The sequence below is a fragment of the Acipenser ruthenus genome, chromosome 1 (genome assembly GCF_902713425.1).
Source record: "Acipenser ruthenus chromosome 1, fAciRut3.2 maternal haplotype, whole genome shotgun sequence".
NCBI lineage: Eukaryota > Metazoa > Chordata > Actinopteri > Acipenseriformes > Acipenseridae > Acipenser > Acipenser ruthenus.
The window spans coordinates 15,584,363-15,605,759 of NC_081189.1; the positions used below are offsets into that span (position 1 = coordinate 15,584,363).

Below are 21,397 nucleotides of genomic sequence, written 5' to 3' on the forward strand. Positions count from 1 at the left end.
TACACTGTCTTTGACATTATTTGTATAAATCGGCTGCACTATATTCAGCAAAAGACAGAGGGGGCAGATTGGTCTAACAGTATCAAACAATTAACAACCAATGAGATACAGGAGAGTTACTAGACTGGTTAGAGTCTTGGTAGACTGCAAAAACCTTCAGTGAAACCATCTTTTTTTTTTTTTGTATTTGCATTTGCAGGGTTTCCCAATCCTGGTCCTGGGGACCCACTGTGTCTAATGGTTTTCATTCCAACTGAGTTCTCAATTACTTAATTAAGCCCTTAATTGAACTAATAACGTGCTAAATTAGACCTTTTAAATTGTTCTCGGCTCCTAAAAAGTTGCCGATTTCAAGACTTATAAAAGATTATAGTTAAAGTGAAATCTCCAACTGTTTAAAAGATTAAAACAATTAAAAAGGTCCAATTACGCTAATGAATAGATCAATTAAGGGTTCAATTAAGTAACTGAGAGCCAAGCTGGAAGGAAAACCAGAAGACACAGTGGGTCCCTGGGACCAGGGTTGGGAAACCCTGATTTAGAAGACAGTTCTCAAACCCCAGTGCACTAGAGTGGCCATTTTGAAAAGAGCTTTGATATTAACAATGGAAATAAAAATTAGAGGTACATTATTTAATTAGTTGTAGCAATATGTGGGGACGTGTAACGCTATATTTTTTGGAAACCCGCTATTTACTCTAAGTGATCACAAAAGCTGAAGATTGTTTCTGTGTATGGGTGAGTGTTTATGTAAGACATAAAACCAAATAAAATACACTTCCACTGTCATGACCTGAACAACTATTTGAACTTCCTCTCCATTTAGGAATATTTCCCTCTTAGAGCTGCGAGGTCTGGGTTCTTGACTCTGAAGCACACACAGCTGTTTTAAAAAGACACACTCAGCAATAAGGAGATCGATAAGTTTGGCCAAGTTATCTGTGCAACTTTTTTTAAAGGCATATTTTTTTCATCTGTATAGTATTTCCATGCTCCCTTGTTATAAGCCATTATCACCCAATCATTTAAGCGGGATGTGGCATTAGCCACAAAAACAAATAGTACTATGTATTAGTGGTGCCATTTTTTTTTTTCAGAATGCCGATTTTGTTTTCCACACTAATAGACACAATCTAAAATCTATATTGGTGACACTGTCAGTAATATCTTTGCACGTTTGAATTACTGCTTGCAAAAAAAACCCTATTAAATATCCATCTTTTCACAGAGCTCACATGTACAACTTCTTTTCAATCACATTTTCATTTTTTAACGCTAATGAAAGCAACTCTCCTTTTTAAAGTAACTCGCGCTGCTCTTTGTCCTCAATTAAAAATATGTCCTGCAAATGTTACACAGTAAATTCACCAAAAATACCATTACTTGCAGTAATTATTTCTGCAGTTAGAAATACTGCCAATCAAATTGAGCTTATTTAGCCAGAGTGTAGGTGTGTACTGTAGGTAACAGGCTTAGGCATGTCTAATAATGCCTACAATGTCATGCATGCTGTCAATACAAGATGGGCTAGGCTGCATTTACTGTATTTAAAGCTGTGACGAGGAATGCATGTTTGAGTACTAGACACAGGTTGTTATTTCAATAATATCTGCTGAATTAGATGGAGGATGTTATTTAAAGAAAGTCTCTTTTTCTTGTGACAAGTAGGCTTCCTGTAATGCACAGAGCCTTACAGTGAAAGACAACCTTTCCAATCTGAAGAGAAAGACGTCATGCAGTGGGGTCTCGGTGATACGGAAACTAAATATAAATATGCTGTTTACATCCTAGCATTGGCAAGTTTGCACAAGAGACAGGCCTTCACACATGTGCAGCTGTTTAAGGTAACAAACTTGAATAATGGCACATGGACGTAAAAACCTGCAATGCACACAATGTCTCAGTCAGCGACAAACCACAGAAACAAAAGGGACTGTACCTGTGTGAGCAGAAAGGGGGGAGTGTGGTCGAGGAAGTGCTGAAGACTGACCACTTCCTATGAGACTTTTTCTGTTGCTTGTCCTGCAGCTGAAAAAACAAAAAAAAGATAATATTCAGGATATACAGCACCATGTAATTTACTCCAGGAAACAAGGTATGCCAGCTTACAATACATCTCATCCCCACAAAAGATACACGATAATGGGTTTGATTATTCTTTCAGAACATTTTTGTCTTTTTCATTTTTAATTAGCACACACCAAATTCGAATCCAACATTTTCTTTTTACTACAATTATACATTTTTGGTACACTAATGCAGGGGTTCCCAAACTTTTACCCAAGGCACACCTGTTCAGCTGCATTAGGCACTGCGGCCCACTATTAGCACTCCTTGGGAAAATGTCAAATTAAAAACATTTTATATGTTTAAACCTGTAACATTATTATTATAAATTATAATTGTAATTATATATAAAAGAAGTCTGTCTGTCTGTCTGTCCGTCCCTTTATGCATTCGGACCCAGCAGGAGCCAGTGCAACCAAACTTTGCACATCCTCCTCTTTCATCCAGGGAAAGGTCGATGGCTATGTTTGGATCCAAAATTTTGACCCCCGGGGTACTTTATTTAGTAACCCCATTGCTGGATCACTACAGTAGCCATGTATCTCAAATTAAAGAAACCCACAAAACCAAAATAAATAAATAAAAAGAACAAAACAATTAAAAAATAAATAAATAAAAATGGCAAAAACCAAAAAAAAAAAAAAGAAAGTTAAAAAAAGGGAAAGGGATCTGAGCGCATTGTGTGACACCCAACATCGGTAACTTATAGAAAACCATAAGGCTACCATTCCCCAATTTGTCATGTATAAAATATTGAAATACTGAATTTCTCTGCTAGTTATAAATAAACCTAATCTAAACCGTCCTTTATTCATTTGACTTTTGAGTAAAACAAGTACACGTGCACAAAACATAACTTCAATCCTAATTTGTGAACATTGTGTCATTAAAACGTCCAGCTGTTACCTCTCACGCTGAACTGTCCTGCACAAAAAAGACGAACGCGCACAATACAGAAGGAAACGAGAGCCTTGCAGAACTTGCTTTTTTCACCACTATGTGCAACAAAATACAACTTGCAAAATCACACTCAGATGGCTTGCAACATCCCCCCCCCCAAAAAAAAGAGCGCAGCTGCGCCATTAACCAAAAGAAAACTTATATATATATTTTCCAACAAAAAACAACATATTCTAGCGTTATTTTTAGACGACTAATGAGCCAGTAATCAATAAAATAGCAGTATATCCAAACATTTTAATAAATCAATTACCGGTATGTAACAAGATTTATGAGTTTGATTAATAACTTGATTTAGTTAATATTGAAACATATTATTATTATTATTATTAGTTTATCCAAGGCAACTTACAAAGACTAGGGTGAGTGAACTATGCATCAGCTGCAAAGTCACTTGCAATATCGTCTCACCTGAAAGACGGAGCACAAGGAGGTTAAGTGACTTGCTCAGGGTCACAAAATGAGTCTATGGCTGAGGTGGGATTTGAACCAGGGACCTCCTGGTTACAAGCCCTTTTCTTTAACCACTAGACCACACGGCCTATCAAAGTACTGAATATTTTAAATGTTAATAGCTAATTAGTCACAAAAAACGTATTCATCATAGGCATCAACTGAATTTTTAAATGAATGTTATAGTACAAAAGTTAGTATGAAAATGTTTCTACAAAAAGAAAAAAAAAAACCCATTCCAGCACCTCAAAACTGAGCCCACGGTACAAATGCATTCAAACTCCTATAGCTGCCTTTTTTGTTCTTTATACTTAGCAGAGTCGACATATTGTAATTTTATAAAATTACTGAACACACGGTTTACATCTGCCAGCAGGTCGATCACATGACCTTAACACTGCCCTATTGTCAGTGCTCTCCCTTTACATCCCACCTATAGGTAGGCAATCTGTTAGCTCTGATTTGTGAATTTCTGCTTTGATTGACAGTCCGCCAATACTGCCTTGCTACACTTTATTTTTCTACAGTCACAGCTGCCGTTGGTGCCTGCTTTTCACTATCAATAGAATAAAAACACATAGAATGTAATTGCTCCCGCGGCCCACCTGGTACTGTGTCGGAGCACAGTTTGGGAACCCCTGCACTAATGTACAGTACATTCTATAAGGAACACAGTGCATTTTTTATTCCAAATACATTTCAACCACATTACATTTGTTCATATATTGAAGATTTTCTTAATAAAAGAATGAGATTTTAATTAAAAAATTCAAGTAACAAAACATCTAACTTTCCCAGTTCAATTTCAATGCTATTATTTGACATCAATTAAGCTGCTGAAAGGAAACTCACAAAATTACTTGAAACAAAACTGCATAACACTGTAAGCTCAAGCTGCACTCGATGTTTTGCATCAGTATACAGATTTCCAGGGTTGCCCTCAAACTGGCCTAGATTGCTTCAATAGTTAAGTTTCTAATAGCAATGTGTGATGTACAGATTTCAATATATGAACAATCTCCTCATTTTAAATACTCTTGCTGGTTAAAAATGAAAGATTAATAGCTTGTTGAGCTGATGGTTTTTACAGTAATTAATCTAATCAACCAGAAAAGAAAATACATTCACATCTGTGTCGCTTTGTTTCATACAAACTATAGCACCACGAGGTTTCACTTCATGTTGATATTCTCAATTAACGCTTTCTCAAGGGGTAGAATAAAACACTGGAGTGACAACAGGATGTGTTTAATAAGTCTTCCGTCTGTCTTTCCAAATCATATTGATGTTTTGAAACTGCACTTGATTACAAGACATTCCTCAAAGTTCAGTTAAACGCTGCCTGAGTCAATATCCCTTAATTTCCATGTGCCAAAACAGTAGGTTCACAGTTCACTTTCTACAGTGCTCGCTGTGAAGATCCTGCCCACAAATAAGTCTGTTAATCTTACAGTTTCACGCAACCTTCACACACATTTTTATTTTTATTTTAAATAAACAGGGTTTATTTGCTCCCTCATCAAGAATACAGACCAAGATACTGTAATGGGCTAATAAATTGACTGAAACAGTGTTGAATCTAAATACTACCACCAAGACAATTTACATTTGTGAGTAACCTTGTTTTAAAAGAAACAAAAAGCAGCTACTTAGTCACTATGCATGATTTATATACCAAAATAAAGCTGGAGACAGGTGTTTTATCCTGGGTTGGGATGTATACATGGAGGTTATTATTGCATCTTAGTTTTCATTCCACAAAGTATTAATCAAAGCTTATGTGGTTTCATGTTCCGGGACACTAACACTTGATAGGCAGTGTTAAGTGGTTAATTTAAGTTGATAAACACAGAACCATATTCAAGACCACATTTCATTCTGACTTAACTCAACAATGTATTAACAGAACACAAAAAGTTCAGGTGTGAAAACTGTATAGCAACATTTACTTCTTAAAAAAAAAAAAAAAAAAAAAGAACTAGCACAAATACAGCAAAACTGCCTCTTAAATGTATATAAAGTGCTAAAATAAGACATCACGCGTATGTTTAAAAAAAATTTTAAAAGGTGTTTTTCATAATCGGTCTCTCTACTGACAGCAAGTCTGGGCCCAGTCTGTGAAAAGTTACGTGCAGCACTTCAGAATTACAGTAGTGAGCCTCGTTCAAGTCCTCACTATATATATATGAGTTCAATTGTCACCATCACCGTATGACCCTGCTGCACTCAACAACCATTTGAGCTATTTATTACCACGTGTGAACACACAGACTTTTAAACATGGGGAGGATTTGCTTAGCCGTTCATGATGCCAGGTTTTCACAAAGTAAAATTATACACTAAAAAAGTAATGAATTGGTGTAAAGTTTAGCCTTCTGTGCTGGTATTTTCAAAACAGGCTTAAAAGTTACTAAAATGCAAAACTACATTTTTAAAACTGTGTGAGGCACTACACCATTAAAACAACAGCTCCGAGTCTAAAGATGCAGGCAGCTTCTGGGCAACTGTCTAAAAAAAGGTTAAAAACAAGCTTATAAAAATTCTCAATGAAACAGAAAACTATACAGAACTTGCACAGATCAGCAACATGCTACCAATTTATGAGTAAGTACTGCCGGTACAGATTAGCAGTGCACCTAGCTAGATATTAGTATGTAATAGGCAATTAGTTTGGCAAAAGGAATTGAGCTAAAAATAGTGTTTAAAACAATTCATCCAGTATAATCTAACCAACTGCTGCTCTGCAGTAATTAGCATTCAGTACCCATTGTGACGCCAGTCTATGGGATACAGGTACCCATGTAATTAATTATACTCTTCATTAACAATCGTCTTATTAAAATGTGCCTGGCATATACCCTTGGCTTGGTTTACATGCACGAGAAAATTGACTCTACAGTCACGACAGTGTGACTTTGTCACGCGAATACATCGTGAAACAGCAAAAGGATGTCCTTTTGGCAGCGCGACTAACGGCAGGGTCAATCGCTTTCTCACGATAAAAATAGCTGTAAAAACCCATGTAAACTGGAGCAGAAATCGTGCTTGTGGCTCACGAGATTTCAGCAGTCAAGATCCCGTTCTTCTGACTTAATCTCAAGTAATCTCCAGCAGAAAGGCCATACAAAACATTTATGGCCTACTCACTAGAACCACCATGGTAACACTCATACATACAACCGCCAACGACAGTCAGTATCACGGTACATTTTAAACAACGTCAATATTAAAATGAAAGACAAACTATCGGATACAACTCAAAAGTTTTATTCAAGCACATCATACATCGAACACCTGCACAGCCAAAATGCTGTATTTAAATGACAATTAAACAAAAAAAGGGGTTACATATGAAGCACTACTTCAAAAAATGAAAAACTATAATAAAATAAACATTTCAAAAGAAACAGGTGTGTAAACAGGTTAATGTACATACAAAACTGTAAAAACAAAAAGTAGTTTTTAATCTAAAATGAAAGTTACATATGATGTCACACGCAGCACAGAATCCAGGTTGAGCTGCTGCAGCTTTGCAGTTTTCTGATTGAAATGTTTCTGCTGAAGCGCTGTGGTGCATTCCTTGTACAAAATGAAGGAATTGATGGCTGCCAGGTCCAGTAGAGATAACAATAGGCTTGTATAAAAAATAAAAAAGTAGAATATTGTAGGTTATATTCAAAATAAAAATATGTATTGTAAAAGGCGGTTCTAGTGTTAATGAAATTTAACTTTTAGATGTTCCACAAACACACACACACTCACACAGATATATACATTCTAAGTAGTAAAACATGTACTTACTGTAACAACCTTTGTATAAGTCTATTTTCTAGGTATTTTTGGGGGGTCCTAAAAAAGGGGGGAGCGACTTATACACCAGTGTGACCTATAGGGTTTTTCCTGAAATTGTTGTCTCAAAAAAAGGGGGGGACTGGACGGGACGACTTATAAACCAGTGTGACTTATACACCGCTTTCTATGGTAGTAGGAATTATATGTTACATAATTTGTGTGTGTGTGTGTGTGTGTGTTGGAAAGGTAACCAGACAAACAAGTAGCTAATGCGTGGTGTAATTCAGAATGTGCGCGACAACATGTGAATTCATTTTTCTTGTTAAATGTTTTTATCTTCATGGCAATGCATGAAGCTCTCCTCACGATATTCAGAGTCGTTCTTTTCCTACTTACTAATCAGACATGGACAAGTCCCCTCCCCTAAATGACTATGAATTGAGTAATCTGTACGGCCAAATAAGAACTGCATAGCAATGCATTTCCTGAAATGGTATGGCAAACACGTCGTGAGGAAAACTGTCATGACTTGTGCATGTAAACCCTGCCCTTGATGCTGACTTTGAATGAGATGCTGCATTTACAGTAGAGAGGGATCCTGTATAATTATTCTTGAAATGTATTTTTGTTTATGACTGTAAGTCACCCTGGATAAGGGCATCTAAGAAATAAATAATAAAATAATTTGATTTATTTCAATGTATTAATGAACATATGAATAAATGTATGTAATAATAATAATTAATAATAATAATAATAATAATACCTAAGAAAAGCATGCATAGTGCTTCTACGTGTAACAGAAGTAAATCAGACAAAGCCTGACTTACAAAGATTAGACCGGCCCTTTATTATTATATAAACAAGAATCCTACTCCTATATACTGCATAACATGTCAAATGATAATCACTTACTCCTGCAATACATAAACTACCAGTTTGGTTCATCCTCACAGTATTTTCTCCCAAAATAACCATTTTAATGTCTTCGAAACGGTTTAGTTCACTTAAGGAGGCTGTGTGGACCAGTGGTTAAAGAAATGGGCTTGTAACCAGGAGGTCCCCGGTTCAAATCCCACCTCAGCTACTAACTCATTGTGTGACCCTGAGCAAGTCACTTAACCTCCTTGTGCTCCATCTTTCGGGTGAGACGTAGTTGTAAGTGACTCTGCAGCTGATGCATAGTTCACATACCCTAGTCTCTGTAAGTCGCCTTGGATAAAAGGCGTCTGCTAAATAAGCAAATAATAATAATAATAATAATAATAATAATAATAATAATAATAATAATAATAATAATAATATACAACTATAATGTCTTACCGTATAACCATCCTTTTCAACAGCCTGTGATATTTTGCATTTCCTCTGTACTGCATTGCAGTGAGTGAACTAAACAGAACTGAAAGCTGCCACTTCAAGTGCCCAGGTGAATCGGAATAGGAACTTACAATTAAGTTATACAAAAGGATTCCACTAATAACATTTATAAAAGAATGTTTGGAACTAAAAATTCTTGTCCACCAACATGATCGCAGCATCGGACAAGGAGTTACAATCTGCACTTGTTCTGAAGGGCAGAGTCTGTGAATAGCAGCACAAGTTTAATTAATAGCATGCTTACTATACACAAACTAGATCCTCTTAGGTTTAATAAAGTACATTGGACCTGATCGGACTGCACAGTGCACACATTTAAAAGATAGCAAAAGCTTGCTAGTGTCCATATACAATTATTATTGGTGTAACCAACAGCCTTACAATAATACACCTGTTATGAAATTAAAGCAACCCCTCAAAATCTATAAATGGCTGGTCACACAGCACTGGCACCTAATGCTGTGTTTCGGCACGTCAGGCTTGTGGCTTCCATTACAGAGTCCCGAAGGACCAGCAGTAACTGGTGATCAGCACTATCTGGTCAGACACTGCGATCGTCCGAGCCAAACAGATTGACTTGTATAATGAGAGTTCTAGTTTGATTATCCTCTATTCTGCACAATTCTAATAACAACAACAACCCAGTCATAGCAGTACATTATTTCAAAAGGGAAAGATTTCAAAGTTGTTTTTGACATACAATCACAATAAAGCCAGACCATTCAAGACCTCCATAAAAGGGGAAAAAGTCAATGAATCATTTACTAAGGATTAAAAGCCTATTCAGACTGGGGACTCTCCAGCCACTGCCAGTATCAAACTGCTACCCTTACTACAAAGCTGGTACCCACTGATTTGGAAAACTGATACATTCAGCCTGATGCTGGCATGTCATCTGAGAAATAACATTCCCTTTTAGCTTTATGTGGGTGACCTCCACCACCTCTTATGTGTAGCACAGCTGACGATTCCAACCTGTTCTAGAGATAGATATATAGATATAGATATATATATATATACACACATATATACACAGTGCCTTGCAAAAGTATTCAGACCCCTGACCAATTCTCTCATATTACTGAATTACAAATGGTACATTGAAATTTCGTTCTGTTTGATATTTTATTTTAAAACACTGAAACCCAAATCAATTATTGTAAGGTGACATTGGTTTTATGTTGGGAAATATTTTTAAGAAAAATAAAAAACTGAAATATCTTGCTTGCATAAGTATTCAACCCCCATACATTAATATTTGGTAGAGCCACCTTTATCTGCAATAACAGCTTTAAGTCTTTTGGGGTAAGTATGTACCAGCTTTGCACACAGTGTCGGGGTGATTTTGGCCCATTCTTCTTGGCAGATTTGCTCCAGGTTGTTCAGGTTGGTTGAACGACGCTTGTGGACCGCAATTTTCAAATAGTGCCACAGATTCTCAATGGGATTGAGATCAGGACTTTGACTGGGCCACTGTAGGACATTCACCTTTTTGTTCTTGAGCCACTCCAATGTTGCTTTGGCCTTGTGCTTGGGATCATTGTCCTGCTGAAAGGTGAATTTCCTCCCAAGCTTCAGTTTTTTAGCGGACTGAAGCAGGTTCTCTTGCAGTATTTCCCTGTATTTTGCTCCATCCATTCTTCCTTCAATTTTAACAAGATGCCCAGTCCCTGCTGATGAGAAGCATCCCCACAGCATGATGCTGCCACCACTATACTTCACTGTAGGGATGGTGTGTCTTGAGGCATAGCGCATAGCGCTTTGAGTTTTGGCCAAAAAGCTCTATCTTGGTCTCATCTGACCACAAAAACTTTTCCCACATCGCAGCTGGGTCACTCTCATGCTTTCTGGCAAACTCCAGATGTGCTTTCAGATGGTACTTTTTGAGTAACGGCTTCTTTCTTGCCATCCTACCATACAGGCCAGTGTTATGCAGAGCTCTTGATATGGTTGACTGGTGCACCATTACTCCACTCCCAGCCACTGAACTCTGTAGCTCCTTCAAAGTGATTGTTGGTCTCTCTGTGGCTTCTCTCACAATTCTCCTTCTTGTTTGAGCGCTGAGTTTTGAGGGACGGCCTTTTCTTGCCAGTGCCTGGGTGGTGTGATGCAGCTTCCACTTCCTGATTATTGATCCACCTGTGCTCACTGGGATATCCAAACACTTGGATATTATTTTGTACCCTTTCCCTAATCTATGCATTTGTATTACTTTATCTCTAACTTCTGTAGAATGCTCTTTGGTCTTTATTTTCCTTCAGATTCACAGCCTGACCAATGATCCTTCAACAGTGGGGTTTTTATCCAGAAAATGTGACAGCAGCTTTAATGGTTCACAGGTGGAGGCCAATGGTACGGTAATTGTGTCGTCATTAGGGCAATTTCTTTCATCGGTGTAAACTGGGAGCTTCCACTGCACAGGGGTTGAATACTTATGCAAGCAAGATATTTCAGTTTTTTATTTTTCTTAAATATTTCCCAACATAAAACCAATGTCACCTTACAATAATTGATTTTGAGTTTCAGTGTTTTAAAATAAAATATCAAACAGAACGAAATTTCAATGTACCATTTGTAATTCAGTAATATGAGAGAATTGGTCAGGGGTCTGAATACTTTTGCAAGGCACTGTATGTGTCAGTCCCCCTGCCAGAATTAATTTCCCCATTAAATTCTGATTGCACACTGCATTTTACCTGCTCACTATTAAGGTAATAACAACAACAGAAGTGGAATTCTATGGGGTTAAAATTCCCCATCCACGCTAGAATGTGACCGTCTCCAAGATTAATTAATTTACTGCTAATTTGGAGACGGTCACATGTATATAAACCCACAGCTTTGGCTGATCGAGGTCGAGGTTGGGTTGTCCAGACGTGGAAAGAGACAAGCAAGAACAGGTACTGATAGTAAACCATTGCTATTCATGCAGGCTTTGAACCAGCACGATAATTGTTCACGGTGTGTTGTCTGTTTTGTTTTGGCCATTGTGACGTTTATTTTGTACCACTGTGTGGTTTGGTTTTGTTCAACCTTTTTATTCATTAATAAAACGCGCAGCAGCGCTTACCTCGCAATCCAGTGTGTCGATTCTCTTCCTGGTCGGACGTCACCACAAAGCCACCTCTGTTACACCCTGTAACAGGAAATAACGCATGGCATAACAGCGATGCTTTATCGTTTGGTTTAATCCTCCCTTAAGTAGCAAACGCAAGTCTGTATTTCTATTTGTTAACACTAGAACCGCAGCGGTTATACTCATACCTAAAATCGCCACCGGCAGTCATTATGACGGTTGCATTTTAAACAACAACATCAATATTAAAATGAAAGACAAACTATCGAATACAACTCAAAAGTTTTATTCAAGCACATCATATCAAACATCTGCACAGCTGAAATGGCGTATTTAAATGAATAATTAAACATAAAAGGGTTTATTTTCTAACTTGCCACATATAAGGCACTACTTCAAAAAATGATAATAAACATTTCAAAATAAACCAGTGTGTAAACAGGTATATGTACATAAAAAACTGTAAAAACTAAAGTAACATATGTTTTCTCTTGCGTGTGTCACTCAGTGAAGCACTGAATCCAGGTTGAGCTGCTGCAGCCTGCTGCTTTTCAGTTTTCTGACTGAAATGTTTCTGCCGAAGCGTTGTGGCTAGCTTCAAGATGACATCTCTCCTACTGATATTTTCCCCCGTGCATTCCTTGTACAAAACGAAGGAAATGATGGCTGTCAGGTCCTGTAGAGATAACAGGCTTGTATATAAAAATTAATTTCTAGGTAGAGGGGATTATAACATTTTTTTCAAACGCTATCAGGGTATTTAATATGTATTTAGGAAATAAGTCAGGAACGGACAACCGCGTATCTTTCACACACGCAGAGTAATTTAAATGTGAAAAACTGTCAAAATGACTGCCGTGGCGGTTCTAGTGTTAAATAAGCCACGTCACCATTACAGACGTCGCATTTGAAGCATATATGATGTACTGCACAGTATGTGAAAAGTGAAACCATGCAACATGCAGTCTTCAGGGAACCAGGGAGAGAGGCAGATAGATAAGTTCCTGCTTTTTGTAATTGTAACTACTACATTTGGTGACATTGTAAGGTGGTGTTTGAATTGGCTGAGTTTGTGTGTGATTAGTACCAGGTGAGTGGCTAAATTGATTAGCAGTTGATTTTGCTATTTGATTGGTTTCCACACAGTTTAGTTGGTTCTTTTGCCAAGCAGGGGTAACAACATTTATTCAAGCAGCTTATTTTAGCGCCAGCACGAAGCGCCAGCCAACAGAAGAGCCTCAACAAAAGAGCCGGGAGTCTAGCTGTGGGAGTCCAGCGAGGGGAGGCCTGCGCTGAGACGCTGTTCGACTAGATCCGAACCTACCAGCGCTCTGGAAGAAGCCATCTACTAGTCAGGTCTGTATCCTCCACCCCACTGCTCCTACTGTGCCTTTTGTCTTGCTTGTCCTGCTATGACTGTCTCTCACATCCCTGTTCTGTCCTCCCGTCCTCGTCCTCTGCCCTCCCTCCGCTGTTGCTCCTCCAACCCCTCTAACCTCATTTCTCTGCCTCTCCCCCCCTCCCGCACACTCTCTGGTGCACTCTGGAACTGTCACTCTTCTGCTAACAAAGCTGATTTCATCTCTGCCTTTGCCTCCCACCTCTCGCTCGATTTCCTTGCTCTCACTGAAACCTGGCTGTCCCCTGATAACACTGTTACTCCTGCTGCCCTGTCCTCTCTCTACGTCCTGTCCCATACCCCGCGTCTCACCGGACGGGGAGGTGGGACGGGTCTTCTCCTCTCTCCCTCCTTACTCTTTTCTGTCCCCTCTGATCTCACCTCCCTCTCTGTCACTACCTTTGAATTTCATGCAGTCCAACTAACCTCTCCCTGTCAACTCCTGCTCATTGTTTTGTACCGCCCCCCTGGGCCTCTCACTCACTTTCTGGATGAACTCGACTATCTACTCTCCTCCCTCCCCTCTCTGTCTACCCCGACTGTCCTGTTGGGTGACTTCAACATCCATCTCTCCAACCCCAGCCACTCTGCTGGATTCCTCCCTCTCCTTCACTCCTTCGACTTCTGTCTCTCTCCGTCCCCTCCTACCCACAAAGCTGGCCGTCAACTGGACCTCACCTTCTCCAGGGCCTGCTGCCCCTCCAACCTCTCTGTCACCCCCCTGGACCTCTCTGATCACTATTTCATCTCTTTTTCTCTGTCTCTCCCCCCTCTCCCTGCTCCTCCTACCCCCACTGTCACCTCTCGCCGTAACCTCCGCTCTCTCTCCCCCTCTGTCCTTGCCTCCACTGCTCTCTCTCACCTCCCTCCTATCGACTCCTTTTCACAACTCTCCGTAGACTCTGCTACCTCCACCCTCTTCTCCTCACTCACCTCCTCCCTCGACTCCCTCTGTCCCCTCACCTCCCGACCCGCTCGCCCCTCCCCTCCCCATCCCTGGCTCTCCTCTGTGCTCCGCTCGGCAAGAATCACACTGCGATCTGCTGAAAAGAAATGGAAGAGAACCAAACTCCCTGCTGCCCTAGACCTTTACCGCACTCTTCTCTCCTCCTTCTCCTCTACTCTCTCCTCTGCTAAATGTGCTTATTTCCAATCTGTAATCCAAGCCTCCACTAACAACCCACGTAAACTATTCTCTACCTTCTCCTCCCTCCTAAACCCTCCCCCCCCTCCTCCTCCCTCCTCTATCTCCCCTGACGACTTTGCCTCCTTCTTCTCTTCTAAAATCTCAGATATCCGCAAACTCTTTAACACCTCTCCCTCCCCCGCACCCCCTCCTGCTCCAACCCCTACACCCACTACATCCCCTACTAACTCGCCCTCCCTCTCCACCTTCTTGCCCCTCTCAGACTCTGACCTCTCCTCCCTGCTCCAGGGTCACAAACCCACCACGTGTGCCTTGGACCCCCTCCCCACTCACCTCTTTCAAGCTGCTGCTCCTGCTCTACTCCCCTTCATCTCCTCCCTCCTCAACACCTCTCTACTTTCTGGCATCTTCCCCTCTGCCTTCAAAAAAGCCTCTATCACTCCCCTCCTCAAAAAACCTACCCTCGACCCCACCTCCCTCCAGAGCTACCGTCCTGTCTCCCTCCTACCCTTCCTCTCCAAAACCCTCGAGCGGACTGTACACCGCCAGCTCTCTGCTTTCCTGTCCAACCACTCTCTGCTTGACCCTCTCCAATCTGGCTTCCGCTCTGCTCACTCCACTGAAACCGCCCTTCTCTCTGTCACCAACTCACTTAAGTGTGCCCGAGCTGCCTCTCTCTCCTCTGTCCTAATTCTCCTCGACCTCTCTGCTGCCTTTGACACTGTTGATCACTCTATTCTACTATCATCTCTTGCTGACCTGGGGATCTCTGGCACTGCTCTGGCCTGGTTCTCCTCCTACCTCTCCAACCGCACTTACCAGGTAACCTGGCGTGGAGCAACCTCCACACCTCACCCTCTCTTGACTGGAGTCCCCCAAGGGTCAGTCTTGGGTCCTCTCCTGTTCTCTCTCTACACCCGCTCCCTGGGCCCCCTCATCGCATCCTATGGTTTCTCATACCATTTCTATGCTGATGATGCTCAGATTTTCCTCTCCTTCCCCACCTCTGACTCCACCATCTCCTCCCGTATCTCTACCTGTCTGTCTGCTATTTCCTCCTGGATGCACTCGCATCACCTCAAACTCAACCTCTCTAAATCTGACCTCCTTTTCTTTCCCTCCTCCTCCCCCTCCTCTGATCTCTCTATCTCTGTTCCTCTGGAATCTACCACACTCTCTCCCTCTTCCTCAGCTAAAAACCTTGGAGTCACCCTGGACCCCTGCCTCTCTTATTCCCAGCACATCTCCACTCTGGCACGCACTTGCAGATTCTTCCTGAGCAACATCCGAAGAATCCGACCCTTCCTCACCAACTATGCTACCCAGCTCCTGGTCCAGGCCCTGGTACTCTCCCGCCTAGACTACTGCAACTCCCTCCTGGCTGGCCTCCCTGCGTCCGCCACCCGTCCGCTCCAGCTCATCCAGAACTCTGCTGCTCGCCTGGTGTTCTCTCTACCTCGCTTCGCCCACGCTACTCCACTACTCCGCTCGCTCCACTGGCTCCCGATCACCGCTCGCATCCAGTTCAAGACTCTTGTACTAGCCTACAGATGCCTTGATCAGACTGCACCCAGCTACCTCCAGACCCTCATCTCTCCCTACACCCCCACTCGACCTCTCCGCTCCGCCTGCACTAGAAGACTGGCTCTACCTCCGCTACGCTCCCCTGCCTCCCGAGCCCGCTCCTTCTCCACCCTTGCTCCGCAGTGGTGGAACGACCTTCCTACAGATGTCAGGACTGCCCAGTCCCTGACCACATTCCGGCGCCTCCTTAAGACTCACCTCTTCAAACAGCACCTGTAGAACTCCTCTGTTGTATCCTGGGACGCTATCACCCTTCATTTAAATATGCTTTATTTTGCTCTTATCTGCCCCCTATTTTACTGCATTTAATCCTGTACCTCAGAATATTGTAATCTCCCAAGTGTTTAATCTGTAGTATTTTGTACTTAATCATATCCTGATGTAACTATCACTACTTAATCATATCCTGATGTAACTTTCACTATTATCTGCTGTATTATTGAATTGTGGTTTGTCACACTTGAGAATTATTGTATTTCTTGTTCTTATTGTATGACTTATATTGTAACACTTGAATGTATTTGTATTTGCTTGCGATTGTAAGTCGCCCTGGATAAGGGCGTCTGCTAAGAAATAAATAATAATAATAATAATGCAACTACATTTCTTAGTATAATTTTTCATACTTTCTAAATGTATACAGTACCTGTACATACTGCACGAAAATGTTTTTTTTTCTTTTTTTTTTTTTTTAAACATTCTTTAAAATGGTCTACACCATACAGTACAAATACCAACCATGCAGTGAGTCATACATGAGGCAATTTAGAAAAACAATTAAAAAGGCCAAATAAAATGTTATATTTCGTGGACTTAACTTGGTACAATACACCTTTCATCTCAAAAACACAGCAGAGTTGTACAGGTACAATTGGAAAGCGTACATTTGCCCAAATGCAACTGCAATCGATCACGTTGCTGACAATTTTCCAGAGTGGTTCTCGTTTTGACCCTGCATCAGGCAGAGGTGACTTTGCTGAGCCCTTGTGATTTTGATCTTAATGTTCCCAAAATAAAGATTGATTGTCACACTGAGTGACGAGCCTATATTCCAGACACCTTCACAGCTCTGGTGCAACACTACTTTCATTCAAGTCTTCAAATGACATCTGCCAGTGAGAAGATCCCTGCTCACAAACAAAATGCCTTTTTGCAGCCCCCAAATAGCTTCAGATGTGAAATAAACGGTGTTTCTCTGCTAAATCCCACAGTAACTCAAATAAGAACAGGAGTGTGTTCATAGTTCCACAACTAATCCTTTTATTTATCCACGGTAGATAAACTGTTGCCCAAAATACTATGCGACTACTGTGCAATTCATTCATTGCCTACACTTCACTGAAGACACACCGACTCATCCTGGTTCCATCAGTAACCTAACATGTAGAAGAACACATTGTTCTCTCAATGGAAAATCTGAACGTACTAACACAGGGAACCACTGTTGGCAAGACACACTCCACACTGTATGTGATGCCCAGATTATTTTTATAACCTGATTCAAGCAGCTGTCTTGGGAAACAATATGCCACTCTCTGTCTATGCTTAAATGAGTCACTTTTCATGTTTTCTTTTATTTAAATCACGCTCAATTGGACAAGTCTAAGAAACTGGTCAGCCAAAATAATCTTCATTACATTTTTTGTAGTTTGTATTTATTTTAAAACAAAACGACACAAAACTGGGACAAGACAGAGTTTTAAACCATACTTAAATATGTAGCCTAAATTAAAAGCAGCTTGCTTTGACGCTGTACAGTATCTGGAAAAGAGGACTTTAAGAATTCGATAAACATAAAGCATTACAATGTCCAAGGAGTAGTTTCTAACAGAAGAAAAAAAAACAACAAACAAAAAACATCCTACAGCATTAATTACGCAGTATTTAAGTGCTTCATTCATTACACAAATCCTGCAGCTGAATCACCCACTCTGAAACAAGTTGCTGCACCAGATCTTGCGTTTATGACGTCAGAAACTGTACAGTAGTTTACTAATAGTGCTGGTAAAAACAGAACAGGCTTGGTGGGTCTACTATGTCCTAACAGAAAGCACTGCAAGCAGAGGTCTGTACTAACATGCTGACGCACTTCAGATAATTTCTTCAGACAATAACAAAAACAGCAGCATTGTAGCATACCAGTTACAAAAACAACAACAACAGAAAAGGGGTCATTCAAAAGCAGCAATTCAGTATGTCACTTTACTAGTATATTTCTACACATCAAGACCAGTTCTTGAAGCTATTTCCTGTGGTGTAACTGTAGGTAAAGATTATTTCTTAGGTGGGGCCTTGTGACAGGGTACACCCCGCCCCTGTGTGTATTTGGTTTTAGTTTGTATTATTTTGTATTGTGTTGTTATTGTTTCAAATGTATGTGGACACGGGTGTTTTAGGTCGGCAGGGAAGAATGAATTGCCTCCACTGCCAAATCAGTTTACGTGCAAAATGTGCCTGGGCCCTACTGAATGATTAACAAGCAAATCGAGCCCAGGCACCGCTGCATAAAAGAGGCAGGGATCTCTTGCAGGGTTGTGTTGTGTTCAGAGGAGGAACATAAATTAATATAATAATAACTGCTACTCGTGCTGGCTTCACAGCAGCACGATACTTCTTGACTGTGTTTGTCTGTTTGTTTTGTCCATCGTCTTTTGTTTTCGTTGAGTTTTTGTTTTGTATAAAATATTTGATTTGTTATTAAATACGTGCAACAGGGCTTTACCTCGCCGTACTGTGTGTGTCTTCCTGTCCTGACGTCGCCTCCAAGCCTATCTGTGACAGGCCTCTTGTCCATAGCACATTTGTGAAAGAGAAAGATGTAATAATGCCCCATAGTAAACCACATTCTGTATGCAAAGGAATAAGCCAGGTATGTTTTAGTTTGCTCAAAACAAACAATGCTCCTTTTTTAGACCATGTACAGTATGTGTGCAGCCAACAAGAAGTCAAATTGAAGTAAAAGACAGAGCTACTGCATTAACAACTAACCACAATGGGTTGTATTTTAAGAAAATACTGGCCACAATAAATATATTTTTTAGAATCTTTATTTTCTTCTCCTTCCCATTATAGATATACATTTGATACATTTGTTGCCCACCTGCTACTACTGAAACACTTACATCCTAGAACTCTGCTAAACAGCATTCTTCTCAAAAATAAATGTGTATGTTATTTTCCAAGAACACAACAGAAGAAGTGACTTTCTAAGAAGCAAGATGAAATGTCAAACAGCATGTCTATAGGAAGTCACAGTAAACAAAGGATTGAGTATTCTTGACAGACACAGAGTTTCCTGCAGTAATTCAGAGGATTGTGTGGGAGCTAGGTGGACATATCCTTAGGGCAGATTGCCCTTTGTACTGACACAAGACAAATTCAAATGGCATCCTTTTCAGACTTTATAATCTCACTTTAAAAAACCAGTGACAGATTGCTGGTGGAGACATTTCTGGTTTCAGGAGAACAGAAGTCAAACACAGTAATCCCTGTGGTGGGCTTAATCCCAAATCACACTGGGCAGAATCAATGTTCTACAATGACGCTTGCTAATCAGCAAAAGGTTTCCACTGGCAACTAGAAGAACCTGAATTTGAAAACAATTAAGGTTGCAGTTTTAGTCTCAAATATATTGAGAATTCACCAATACAATTTAATATATTGTTAGAACTCCAGATACTGCTAAAATACTAGTGTATTTGTTCTTCCAGTTAGGAGCTCTAAGTTTATCACTACTGATGAGCTATAAACACCACTCCGACACAGGAGTTATCATGCACGTCATTTTGCATAAGGGGTATGTTATTCACAGCATGATGTATGGACTGCTTCAGCATTATGGGGTCTACAGAAGCTTGAGTTAAATTAAAAATGTAATTCATAAAAACATTACTGTGAACACCCCTTTAAAAAAAAAAAATTACATCAAAAACACATGCTGCAGGTACTTTTACTATGCCTGATCCAACACAGTACATATTCTGTACTCAATTGTATTCCCAGGATGAACGTGCCCATGTCTTCTTGTTGTTAGGAATCAATGCAGTCAATGTATTAGCAGTTGCAAATATCGCTCATGTTAACAAAGACATTACCTGAAGAAAGCTGTTCATTGGTGATGGTGGTCACTGTCTCATTGAAACTGTACACTTTTGTGAGCTACTGGTACAGTATGTGGCTTTTTTTAGGCACCATTTCAAACTATAAAATGTACACATCAGTTTAAAACCTTGGCTGCGCCAGTTAAGTAATAGGCTGAGAATTTCATTCATTTTATTTTTCAACAAAACGCTACTAACTTTCTCTTTCTGCAATAGAAGCTATAACTTTTTCGAATCTCACTGCTCATGAAAAAATGATTTAATGTTGTTTTGTAGGTAAAAGGCAAACTGAAATGTATTGTTTCATGTAAACACTGTAGCAACCGAACCAATAGTCCCAATATAAGAAACAGTGGGATAAATAAAGTGACTCTGCAGGACCAACGTGTTATTTTCATCCAACATATTCATCATATTGGTTTATTTGCCTGTTTAAGTTTCTCAAAAAACAAGTAGTTGATAATTTGTTGTAGTATATAAACTGCATTTTCAATTATAGGCCAAGGGAAGATACTGTTCATTAAAATGTACTTCAGCAAAATTGAACAATTCTGAACTGGAGAAACGGGAAAATGAAAGTTAACTTGAACCTTTGTTGGTCTTTTTTATTCTCCACTCTTATACTATACCGCGTTTCTGAGGTATGGAAAACATTTCATAACACAAGTTATGGGCTTACAGTTGACCTGACAAAACTTGAAATGTCCCAACAGAAAAAAAAAATATATATATATATATATATCTTTTTCATAAAAACGTAATTCTTGAGCAAGTACTTCTTCAGCCAACACAATCCCTCACATGCAGTAGGAGGGTAAATACAGTAGCCAACAGACTCATCGTCAGACCTCTTAAATATTTCATGAGTAAACCTAGAAGGTGCTTTCAAAGCTGCCACCTAGAATAAGGTTTACAGGAGCTGAGAGTAAAAGCAGTCGACTTCTAACAGGCAGTAATCTTTTAAAATAAAATCTGCAATGTTGTACAGTGACCTTCAAGTGCTAGAAAACCGTGATAAGGGAAGAACTATTGCTTTTCGGTTTTAATGCACAGTTACTTCCATCAGCAACACGATTTTAATTGCCTAGCTTGGGCAGTCCTACATTGCTATTACTTTTAACATGGCTTTATCAATAGCTTGCAGTGTGGAGTAGTGGTCAGGGCTCTGGACTCTTGACAGAGAGCAGCATTACAGGTGAATGCAAAGGTTCTGTGTTGTGGCTGTTTGACAGGTGTGTTATCGTTTTTGAGGCCAATGCTCCGGGAATATCCACACTTCCAGTATCTACACTTAAAACTATTTCTAACCTTAAAATCACAATTTTATCCCAACCCTTTAAACCTAATCCTTTAGTTTAGCTACAGTACATGAAAATGTGACCAGGGAGCTAGTGGCATGGTTTGGTTAAAATGACATGAAATCATGCTGTTATAAGGTC

General features: G+C 40.0%; 1 protein-coding gene across 8 annotated transcripts in view; it reads right to left on the reverse strand.

The window, feature by feature from the left end:
* LOC117403880 (microtubule-associated serine/threonine-protein kinase 3-like) overlaps positions 1-21,397 on the reverse strand; it is a 161,063-nt gene that overhangs the window by 43,099 nt on the left and 96,567 nt on the right. For all 8 annotated transcript variants that reach the window (XM_059008096.1, XM_059008034.1, XM_059007965.1 and 5 more), the window contains one exon: positions 1,940-2,028. In XM_059008096.1, coding sequence (XP_058864079.1) covers positions 1,940-2,028 — 89 coding nt within the window. The remainder of the gene's footprint in view (positions 1-1,939; positions 2,029-21,397) is intronic.